Source organism: Populus trichocarpa, chromosome 1, assembly GCF_000002775.5.
Source record: "Populus trichocarpa isolate Nisqually-1 chromosome 1, P.trichocarpa_v4.1, whole genome shotgun sequence".
NCBI lineage: Eukaryota > Viridiplantae > Streptophyta > Magnoliopsida > Malpighiales > Salicaceae > Populus > Populus trichocarpa.
Genome location: NC_037285.2, coordinates 23976691 through 23989161, shown reverse-complemented (window position 1 = coordinate 23989161; position 12471 = coordinate 23976691). Strand labels below are relative to the sequence as shown.

The following is a 12471-nucleotide window of genomic DNA, read 5'->3' as shown; positions in this document are numbered from 1 at the left end:
TCTTTTAATTGTTTTCATTTTCATCCTTAGATATGTTTTTAAAAAAAATTATTACTCATTCTTTTATTGGTTTCTTCTTTTAATTATTTGGTGAATTTAATTTTTCTTCTCAATTTAACCCTTTGATCCAAAATTATCCATCATTTGTTTTTGTTCATTCAAATATTATCATAAATAATTGATCCATATCGTTGTACCGAAGGTACATGTTGTTACCTATTTTTGGGTTCCCATACAAAAATAAAAAAATACAAAAAAAAATAATTGGAGCGAGAAAAGGATGCTGGAATGCCGAAAAAAGGCCAAAATTGGTTGAGGAGGTTCAAAAATGCAAAAGGTTGAAACTGGACATTATATTTTTGATTGATGGAAGCCTTGTTGACAAAGAAAATTCAAGTTGAGGAAGAAAAGTCTAAAATCAGATGTTTTTGGACTCATTTAAATTTTATCTAAGGTTTAATTGAATTAATGGAGGGTTGGATTGTAAGAAAAATTAATTTTAAAGTCAATTTAGCTTTTATTGGAAGAAATTAAAGTTCTGGGATCCAATTATAATTTTGAAGAGTTGATTTGGTCAAATCAGGGGCTTAATTGCATAATTATTGAAGTTTGATGGCCAATTAGGGACTTAATTGAAACAATCCGAAACCAAGGACAAACCAGAAAAGGCGCTACAATCAAGGGATCCAATTACAACTTTTCCGGGGGGCTTGATTACAAAATTGTAAAAATATCCAAGGACCAAATCAGAAATATCATTTAAAAGTGGCAAAACGGTGCCGTTTCAGAGGCACTATTCACCGATTCAGCAAACAGGAACCGTTTCAGCAACAAATGCCGCTGATTATGGGGAACATTTCACAGCTACTATCTCTCTACCGTTACCACTGCAATAATGGTCCCGAACGTTTTCATTATAATAAAAAAAAAGGCATGCAGTTTTGGCTATAAAAGGAGAGAAAAAGGACGAGACTAGGGGGGAGGAGGTACGAGGCAGAGGGGGGAGAAAAAAAGAGAAGAGAGGGGAGAACGAGACAGCAGAAACAAAAAAACAGTGGGAAGAGAGTGTAAAGAAGAGAGAGGCAGAGGGAGTGAGCAGGATAAGAGAGAAACAGAGAGGAGGCGAAACCAACAGAGGAACCGAGGACCGGCAGAAAACGCAACACCAACAGAGGAGTTGAGCCACCATCTGCTCTTTCTTTTCCAGAACGAAGGAAACAACAGAGTAAGCCACCACCACCATAGGCTCCACTTTCTTCAGAACCAGGTATGCTTATTTCCTTTCTCTGTCTGTACAAGAATTGACGCATGTTAGTCTAAAAAACAGAAACAGAGAGAAAACACAAGAAACTACAAGAATCTGTGATTTTCCGCAAATATTTTACTGCATTTTGATCAATATCTGGGGTTGCGACCTTATACGTAAGGCGTATTCCTGATATTAAATTCTTTTGTTGGCATCAGAATTACCCGATAAGATAAAGATCTCCTTACCGAGGAGGACTTTTCTTAAACCATAGGTGGACCAACAACTAGAAAACATGACATGACCTTAGGTTTTATCAGACAATAAAACAATGCAACCTACCTTAGGTAGGGCGTATTTGGGGTGCTAATACCTTCCCTTTACGCAACCAGTCCCCGTACCCGATCTCGGAGACCAGTTAGGGTTCCTAATGACCAAAATACTAGGTGGCGTCTCCCATTCCATTTTTCCACTAATAAAAGACAAGAATACCTTGTCTCCCCGTTTTGCCAGATACTTTATAGATAAGATAAGATTTTGAGGGTGGATGTTTTCGCCAGCGACGCCGCATACGTGCGACAGTGTACACATGTTCATTCAAACATTATCATAATTAATTGGATCCTTACCAATGCATGCAAGGCACTCTTATTCATTCAAGTAATATCATCGCAAGTTTGATACATATCAATGTACGCAAGGTACTCGCATCCATATTATATATCAAGTAGTTGATACACATCAATGTACTCGAGGTACTCATATTCATTCCAATATTTATCAAAGCAATAAAACATTAAATTCGGAACTTTATGAATAAGTTTACACATATTGAAAAGACAAGGTGCGATGCACCTACTTGTTTCCCTAACCGACCTAGTCCCTTCAACTACCAATGACCTTACTCTAGGTATCTCTTCTGTTTGAGAATCAAGAGATATAATCAATACCCTCTTATAATTTTATCACAATGTGCATTTGTATACTATTGCAATCTCATTCACATGAATTCATTTCCATCTTTTAATTTCATTTTTCGATTATTTTCCTTCAACTACCTCATTACACTCCTTACATCAGTTTTCATCAGAGAGCATTGTTTACCATTTTATTCGGAAGTAAAGTTATAGATTTCGGTTTATAGTGTGGCTTGACATCATTTTATTCAATAGGTCTCCTTCCATAATAGCCGATAATAATTTTATCTTGGAAATCTCAACACAACTCAATAGTTTCAAACACCGTATTCTTATGAATCAATTCTCACTTGATACCAAGATATTCCTCTCTTGGTATCATTATCTTATCTCATTCTTTCAGAATAATTAATCAATATTTTCTCTCCTATTTTTCGGAATGTAATTGCTGATACTAATGAATCTCATTGGTATCATTAGTCTTCAAATATTGGGTTAGACTAATCAATTCAATTCAAGTGTCGATATCAATACAAGCAATTGATTTCATTACTATTCCTACCCCGGAATAATTAATCAATTATTAGTCATATCTAGTTTATTATCAAAGTTGCTGATGTCAAGAACCCTTGACATCATTAACCTCCCTACTTGGAGTAGCTAATCACACCATAAATAGTTGTCGATACCAATGCGACCCATTGATATTGCCACACATGTGCGGCGTCGCGGTGAAATTGCCTCCACTTTAGGTTTTAGTAATCGAAAAATGGGATAGGCAAGGAATTCTTGTCTTTTATCAGTGGAATGAGGGAATGAGAGTCACCACCTAGTATTTTTGTCACTTGAAACCCTAAGTGGTCTCAGAAATCGGGTATGGGGACTGATTGCGTAAAGGGAAGGTATTAGCACCCCAAATATGTCTTACCTAAGGTAAGTTGTATTGTTTGATTGTCTGATAAAAGCTAAGGTTTTGTCGTGCTTTCTAATTATTGGTCTGCCTAAGGTTGAAGAAAAGTCCTTCTCAGTATGGAGATTTTTATCTTATCGGGTAAATCCTGACCATTGTAATGTCTATACGTAAAAGAACTACCCTTTTAATATCGGGAATACGTCTCACGTATAAGTTCGTAATCCCAGATACTAAAATTGATGTGTTCATATGGCTCCTGCTTAATGCTAGTCTCAACGCTAGGGGTTTTTTAGCTGAGAGGGGGATTGTTAATTATGAGGATGCTCGTTTTCCTTTTTATTGTGAGGAGATTTGGACTAGTAATCATCTATTCAATCACTGTACTATTTCGTGGAATTTTTAGGGTAGATTCATGCATTGGTTCTGGTGTTTAAGTTGTCTATCTAGGGACCCTAAACAAAATCTTCAAGAATGGTACAGGTCGATGAGAGGCAATTTTCAGTGTCGGGATATTATTCTTCTATGCAAAGACTTTTATTGATCTATCTAGTTAGTTCGCAATCGAGTTATCTTCGAGTCCAAGGTCTATAATTGGGATGTGATTTTTTATCTTACCTTTCAACGTTTGGCCTTTTGGTTGAAATTCTCAGTTAGAAACTTTAGTTACACAGGTTCTGATCAGACTAGAAGTCTTGAACGTATCTTGAACTAGACTAATTAGTTTGATTTTCATTTTTTTGCTCCTTCTTTTAGTTACTTATGTTGTAAGTTTTTATTCCTTCGGTCACTATCTTCTTAATGGTGCTCTTTTAATTTAATTCTACTCGATTACTATAAAGAAATAAATTAAAGATACACCTATATATTTTATACAGCTCCTATTTATAATCCTCGTATATGGAGCAATGCATGGTAGCAGAATTACAGGTTTCCTACTGACAACCTTTCAACTAAAAAAAAAAAAGGTCTATAAGCATCTTGCAAATGTTCGGAAATCTCAATAATGAAGTACAATGACAATAATTACGTGAACTTGAGGCACTATACTGTGGTGTGATTTGTATTCTGTGTTTAATCGTGCCTAGATAATGGGGGATAGTATGATAAAAATGGTAATCTAATAACGCTAATTGTTAAGGAATTCGTTGGAGGCTTGAAGAGGATGCTTGAATTCCGATAGAAGCAAAACGCAGTTTCTTTCTCCTAATCAAGTTGAAGTTTTCGCGCGGATAAACTTTCTTGGAAAATAAATTCCAGACAGCTGTAAAATTGAATTCCAGGCTGATGACTAGTTGATGGCTTCAAAGCCAAATGAATTCCAGGCTGATGACTAGTTGATCGCTTCAAAGCATTTCTTGCACGATTTAGAGATGGTTGTCAGTTTGGGATTGAAGAAAGGTCATCTTAGAGATTGATCGTAATTGGTTACTCTCCTAGGCTTTTGGTTAAAGATCATGTATTGTGCTTGACTTGGCTGATTCAGCGTAAGGAAATGAAAATTGTTTCATGCAAAATTTCTAGCACGTGATTGGTAATGTTTTTTTGTAGCTCGGAATATCCTTCATGTCTGAATGCCAATTGCTAGGCTTCACAGTGCAATTAGAGCACGGAATCTTAAGTTGGGAGCTTGTTTGAACACCATGAATTCCTCAAATGACAAATATCCTTATCCAATTAGAAGTTCCAAATTGAATTTTCATTGATCGGTCAATTGAAACAAATAATAATAATTGACCACAATTATCCTTGGTTGTTGAGAATAACCTTTCAAAATGATGCCTATAAATAGGCTCTGGCATGTCGATGTTCTTACAAAATCCATACTTCATACGTTCATTTATTTATTTTTCACTGCTATCTCACTATACATTCTTTATTCTGATCACCCAACAATCTTTAGTGCTGCTCAAGCTTTTATTGCTCTTCTGCAAGGCTGTTCAACAAAGACTTAGTGTATATCATGGGAAGTATTGCCCAGTTGAGTCGTAATTCTTTCCCAGATGGTTTCGTTTTTGGATCTTCTTCGTCAGCTTACCAGGTACAACATTGCTTCAAGTACTCTGGTCGAAGAGAGAAACGCCTCAATTGTTTGGTCTCTGATAACGTTTAAATTATATGCAGTTTGAAGGTGAAACAAACAGGAGAGGCAAAGGGCCGAATATATGGGACACCTTCATCGAGGAGCATCCAGGTATCTCTTTATTCAATGCAGGAGTTCGTTACAATGCTTTCCTAACTAGAACAACGAATATAAATCTCTCAAGGAGTCACCTGCCAGCATGTTGATGGCCTGCCTAAAACCATAGTGTATTAATTTGTCTATTAAATCCAAAAGAAGAGAGAAAAAGGAAAGAAAGAAGGTGACTTTTGGGGTTAGGGGGAGAAAGTGCGTGCAAATTAAAGATGTAAATATGATTTTTATCAAATAATATAAATTCAAAGGAATCTAAGAACAAATTCTGAAAAATTGCAGAGAGGATAAGTGACCATAGCAATGCAAAGGTGGCAGTTGATTTCTATAATCGCTATAAGGTACGATGTTCATCTTATTTTTCTTTTAGTTGCCTTTTGTGGATCTGATCACCATTACACTTGTTGATATATTTTACACACAAAATGTTATAGGAAGATGTGCAAAGAATGAGGGGAATGGGAATGGATGCTTTCAGATTCTCTATTTCTTGGTCTAGGGTATTACCACGTAAGTGTTTTCTTTTGTTTTTACCCTACATCTCATTCCTTTTTAATTCACGAGGATGGGACGCGTCTCGAATTTCGAAGTCCCACATTTTTCCTTACTTTGATTTTTCAATAATCGAATTGAATTCATCAGATGGCAGACTAAGTGCTGGAATAAACGAAGAAGGGATCCAGTTTTACAACAATCTCATCGATGAGCTCATAAAAAATGGTTATAACCCTTTCCTTTTCCTCCATGACTGTGTTTCATAATAATGTTACCGACTAAAAATAAGAATCTTGAAGTGGCCATGGTAAATGCAGGGGCAATCTTACTTTGCTTGAATTTCGAAAATTTGAAAAGCATTTTCCAAACTCATACAAAACGTTTCACATGCACTTTAGTTTTCTCATATTAATTTTGCTTTGAAATGTACAGGTATACAGCCTTATGTAACTCTCTTTCATTGGGACACTCCACAAGCAATTGAGGACAAATATGGTGGTTTCTTGAGCCCTAATATTTTGTAAGTAATTATATTCATATTATATAAACATCTCACTTTAATTTAAATCCTCCATGCTTGAATCTAATAATTTCAAAACTCATATAGAATCGATTTCCGAGACTTCGTGGAGCTTTGCTTCCAAAGATTTGGAGACCGAGTGAAGCACTGGATCACTTTAAATGAGCCTTTTATGTTTAGCGTCAATGGCTATGACACGGGCACATTGGCACCCGGCAGAATTTCAACTTTGGAGAATTATCCAGGCCAACCCAAAATCTCTGGCGCCACCGAAGTTTACATTGTAACCCATCATCTATTGCTTGCTCATGCAACGGCTGTGAAAGTATACAAGGAAAAGTATCAGGTTTGCACAAGCTAAAGCTATAATTAATTTGTGGTTCGTTTCATAACATATTTCACCAAAGTTTCCTGTGTGACTGTGCTAATTTTATCATTGACAAAATCTCGTCAGACGTGTCAAGGAGGTAAAATTGGGATAACCCTCGTTTCTCATTGGTTTGAACCTTACTCAACTAGTGAAAGTGATCGGATGGCAACTGAACGAAGCCTTGATTTTATGCTTGGATGGTAAGCATTTTGCTAGCTGATTTGGATAATATAATAATTTCAAACAGTAATTAATTTGGATTCTTAAATTCTATGGAGAAGAAACCAGGATCTTAAATTCTATGTTTTTGGCAGGTACATGGATCCTCTAACTAAAGGTGACTATCCACAGAATATGCACGACTACGTTGGAGGAAGATTGCCTAGATTCAGTGAGGAGGAATCCAAGATGCTGAGAGGATCTTATGACTTTATTGGGGTCAATTACTACACTACATACTATGCTCAGAATGTTGAGGATGTTGACTATAAAAATATTGGGTTTATGGAAGATGCTCGTGTTAACTGGCCAGGTGAAATATTTATTTACTTGTTAATTAAGTGATAAAAAAAAAACTCTCAGAATAAGAAGAATACAAGGTCTAAAACTCTACACTTTCTCACTTATGTTGATATTATTTTACGTACAGGGGAGAGAAATGGAATACCAATAGGCCCACAGGTGAATGTGATTCTTCATTCTTGTTTCAACAAATTAGTAATTGATATGTAGAATCTTTCTGTTTTTCCCCTTGGTATTGAGATATATAAATCAAATTCGCAGGCGGGTTCAAGTTGGCTTTATATTTATCCCGAAGGTATTCGTCATCTCTTGAATTACATAAAGGACGCGTATGAAAATCCAACAATATATATCACTGAAAATGGTAAGAACAGAGTTAACAACCCTCGTGTGTTTATGGTTATAGTTGTCAAGAAGCTCTGATTTACTGATTTGTTGGTTTTTTTTAATTAGGAGTTGATGACGTGAATTCCTCGTCATTAGAGGAAGCCCTCAATGATGCCATAAGAGAGAAATATTATAAAGACATTTTCCACAATGTTCTGAAATCTATCAAGTGAGTTTGCTCTTTCCAAATTCATGTTCTCGCTTCCTTTTTCAAACAGTCCTAGTTTTTTCTTTCTCAGTCCGATCTGCTCTAAAAACTTGACTTTTGCAGTGACCATGGTGTCGATGTCAAGGGGTTTTTTGCTTGGTCATTCTTGGATGATTTTGAATGGGGATCCGGTTATGGTTCAAGGTTTGGTCTCTTCTACATTGACTACGAAAACAACTTGAAACGATATGCCAAAAATTCTGTGAAGTGGTTTAAGCAATTTCTGAAGAAGGACGAAAGTACTCAACTCAACGATAACATGTAAGGCCTCTTTTCATCTCCTCTTATTATTATCAAAAAAACCTCTCAACATTTCTCATAACACAAATGATTGCAATATCAGAAAATCAAAATCTCGAATGGAGGAGGCATCAGCTCGTAGCCGTAAGAAGTCGAGAATTGATTAAACATATATTGGCATGAAATATAATAAGGTATTATTGTATATCTTCTTCCATAACTACTAATTTTATTCTATTCATTTTTCATGCTCAACAAACTAATTTACTAACAATGCAGGAGCCCTTTTCGTATGATCAAGACCTACTTGAAACCACATCAGAATAGCACCAAACGCTGAAGTCAAACTTTGTTGCAGCAAGTTAGGTTTCCACGTCTGATAAATTCTATTCCATGCATGTTTGCGTCCTTCTAGTTTGTGGACATCAGTGGATCTTTGTCTTCGAATTAATTCTCACATTTTCATCTAGGATCGATGCTGTTCTTGTTGTAATAATAAGATTTATTTGTATTTATTTTTTATTTTTTATATGTATTGATTGGTTATCGATCAAATTCGATATTAAATAATAACTTGCTCTGCGCAATTTCTTTTTTCCTGTAATATTTTGAAGGATACTTCTATTCATGCATAATCCTTTTCACTAGAATTCGAGGAATGCATAGTCAAACTGAAATTTATCAAGACCAAGTGAAAAGTAAATAAATAATACCTATGTTAGAGAATAATATAAATCATATCATGGGACCTCACCTAACAGCTTAAGGTATTGGGTTGAGATGGTTCTTTAACATGGTATCAGAGCCTTGATGATCAAGCGGTCACGAGTTCGAATCTCACCATCCCTATTTATTTGATAAAAATTAAGCACAAGGTAAAGTGGACCTGTGCAAGTTTCAAGCCCAAAGGGCTTTCACTTGAGGGGATGTGTTAGAGAATAATATAAATCATATCCTGGTACCTCACCTAACAGCTTAAGCTATTAGGTTGAGATGGTTCTTTGACATGGAACATAATTAATTCCTGAGGATGCAAAATGTAGGGTCTCTTTGAAATAATCCTTAAATTCAAGGGGAGGGGGTATAAGCAATTTTGGAGGTTATAGTACTAAAGTGGCCGAATTTGCCGGTTAAGAACCTCATTTCTCCGTGTCTCATTGGATTCACAATTTTTTCCCCTCTTTTCTCCACTAAAATTCGCACTAGCCATTTAAGATTCAGGGTAGTATCTTTGTCGCGGGTGCGCGGCGTCGCGGTGAAAATTCCACTTTTAAAATCTAGGAAATGTGTATGGTATCTATCTGGCAAATGTGGGGAGACAAGAAAATATTGTCTTTTGTTGGTAGGAAAATGGAATGGGAGTCGCCACCTAGTATTTTGGTCACTAGGAACCCTAACTGGTCTCAGAGATTGGGTACGGGGACTGGTTGCGTAAAGGGAAGGTATTAGCACCCCAAATACGCCCTACCTAAGGTAAGCTGCATTGTTTATTTGTCTGATAAAATTCAAGGTCTCGTTGTGTTTCCTAGTTGCTGGTCCGTCTATGGTTCAAGAAAAGTCCTCCTCAATAAGGAGGTCCTTATCTTATCGGGTAAAACCTAATCCTTCTAACGTCTATGTATGTTGGTCCGTCTATGGTTCAAGAAAAGTCCTCCTCAATAAGGAGGTCCTTATCTTATCGGGTAAAACCTAACCGTTCTAACGTCTATGAAAAACCATATTTTTAATATCAGGAATACGTCTTACGTATAAATTCGTAATCCCATGTACTAAAAGAAGACAAAAAGATTTTTTTAGAATTTTTGAAATATTGGCCTAGTTCTCATGGCTTGAATAAACTGGTTATTAAAGCCAAAATGCATGCTTATACATATATTGTTTTGAAATTTTCTTTGTTGTGTGAAAAATATGATGTTATAATATTTATATATATATATTGGAGAGACTAGGCCGTATGCATGAAAACAAAACATTTTTAAAATATTTTATTTATTTTTTATGTCTTGACGAAAACCGGGTATTTGAATACCGGATTTGTATCTTTACAGTATAAAAATACAAACCGATATTGATCAAAATACAGTAATAAACTTGCAGAAAATCACATATTTTTTGGAATAATTTTCGAAGAAATTAATTAATTTTTCTATATATATATCTAGATATAAATAATGCAAAACACAATACAATATACATAGTATATAATATATAATTGGGTTGGGCTGGGCCGGCCCAACGAACTGGGCCGGACTCAGCCCCAAAATGTGTTGGGCCGATCTCGGGCCAAGAGGCATTTGGTCAATCTCGGCCCAAACAAAATCTGTTTTATCATGGGCCGGAACCAGCCCAGCCAGTAGGGCTGGGCTAGGATCAGTCCGGCCCACAGAAGGAAACCATATTGCTGGGCCAGAACCAATCTGGCCCAGCATAATTAAAAACCAACGGGGGGAATTATTTTCCCCCCTTTCCTGCATGCTCGGGCAGCTCGGCGGGGAAGACAGTGAACAGTACCGGGCGACGCGTCGCCTGGTTCCTGCCCCTTCTCTCTTTTTTTTTTTTTTTTTTTAAAGTGCAAAACGGTGCCGTTTTGATAAAAATAGGGATTTCTTTGCCAATTTTCAATTTAGTCCTCCGACTTTCAATTTCGTTCAATATTATTCCCTAATTGACCCTAAAACTTCTGATTGGATGCAATTTAGTCCCGACATAACTTCACCTTCGGCCCCAAAGTTACGCGCCTTTTGCAATATGGTCCTTGGTCTTGGATTTATGCAATTTCATCCCTAATTGGCCATTAAACTTTCAATTTCTTCAATTAGGCCCCCTAAACCGAATAATTGCAGCCCCTCCATTTACGCGCCTCTTCCAATTTGGTCCCTGGTTTCGGATTTTCTCAATTAAGTCCCCAATTGGCCCTTAAACTTCAATATTTATGCAATTAGGCCCCTGATTTGACCTAATAAATTCCTAAAAAATATATTTTGGCCCCAGAACTTAAATTTCTTCTAATTAAAGCCCAAATTGACTTAAAAATCAATTTTTCTTACAATCAAATCTCCTATAAATTCATTTAAAAATCCAATTAAGTCCATAAACATCCAAATTTGGGCTTTTCTCCTCAAATTTCAAATTTCCCTTCTCAACAGGGCTCTCCTCCTTCAAGAATATACTGTCAAAAATCCAATCTTTGTATTTTTAACCTCATTGACCAATTTTCCAACCATTTTCTGAGCGCTTCTGCCTCCTGTGATTTTTCTAACCTCCTTTGACTATATATTTATATATATATTTTGTGGGGACCCAAAAATGGATTACAACAGATGCCCCCTCTTTATAATGCTTACGGAGCAGAGGTTTTGCGCAGTAAGTTTTATAAAGATAAACCCAAAACAGAATTCTCGAAACTGATCTGGTTGAAGCTTGATTGATCTGAAACTTGTCTTTTACAGCAATCCTCCTGAACTTGGAATCCCATCTGGCGATTCCTTTTAACCAACATGAAATATGAGGTCCCATCTGGCGACCTCCTTTAACCAAAATACGAGATCCCTTCTGGCGATCTCCTTTAATCAATTTGGAATCCCATCTGGCGATTCCTTTTTTAATCAACATGAAAAACGAGGTCCCATCTGGCGACCTCCAAATAGCGAAACACGAGATCCCTTCTAGCGATCTCCTTTAATCAACTTGGAATCCCATCTGGCGATTCCTTTTATTCAAACGAAATATGAGGTCCCATCTGGCGACCTCCAAATAGCGAAATACGAGATCCCTTCTGGCGATCTCCTTTAATCAATTTGGAATCCCATCTGGCGATTCCTTTTTTAATCAACATGAAAAACGAGGTCCCATCTGGCGACCTTCAAATAGCGAAACACGAGATCCCTTCTGGCAATCTCCTTTAATCAACTTGGAATCCCATCTGGCGATTCCTTTTATTCAAACGAAATATAAGGTCCCATCTGGCGACCTCCAAATAGCGAAATACGAGATCCCTTCTGGCGATCTCCTTCAACTTGGAATCCCATCTGGCGATTCCTTTTATTCAACAGGTAATACGAGGTCCCATCTGGCGACCTCCAAATAGCGAAACACGAGATCCCTTCTGGCGATCTCCTTTATTCAACTTGGAATCCCATCTGGCGATTCCTTTTAACCCACATGTAATACGAGGTCCCATCTGGCGACCTTCAAATAGCGAAACACGAGATCCCTTCTGGCGATCTCCTTTAATCAACTTGGAATCCCATCTGGCGATTCCCTATTACCAAAGCTGATATCGATGTCGTTCTTCCTGATGGCAGGGTTCAAAACTTTTCATTCTCTCTTTTTCTTGTTCTTCTCGTTGTTCCAGAATCCACTATGGTTCAAAACCGTGATTCTTTGCTATCATCCTCTATGATTCTTTCTTCGTCTCCAATCTTGTTGGAATGCATCAAGGTCTCCTCCTGTAACGATCCAA

General features: G+C 36.9%; 1 protein-coding gene across 1 annotated transcript; it reads left to right on the top strand.

Annotated features, from left to right (window-relative positions):
* Positions 1–4886: 4886 nt before the first annotated feature.
* Positions 4887–8613, top strand: LOC18109465 (beta-glucosidase 12). Its single transcript, XM_024600765.2, has 15 exons — positions 4887–5114; positions 5198–5267; positions 5550–5608; positions 5702–5777; positions 5910–5987; positions 6195–6282; positions 6370–6628; positions 6737–6852; positions 6967–7184; positions 7302–7333; positions 7436–7538; positions 7628–7730; positions 7833–8030; positions 8113–8203; positions 8289–8613. Exons 1-14 carry the CDS (start codon positions 5037–5039, stop codon positions 8174–8176), a joined length of 1542 nt encoding a protein of 513 aa, XP_024456533.2. The 5' UTR covers positions 4887–5036; the 3' UTR covers positions 8177–8203; positions 8289–8613.
* The last annotated feature ends 3858 nt before the right edge of the window (positions 8614–12471 follow it).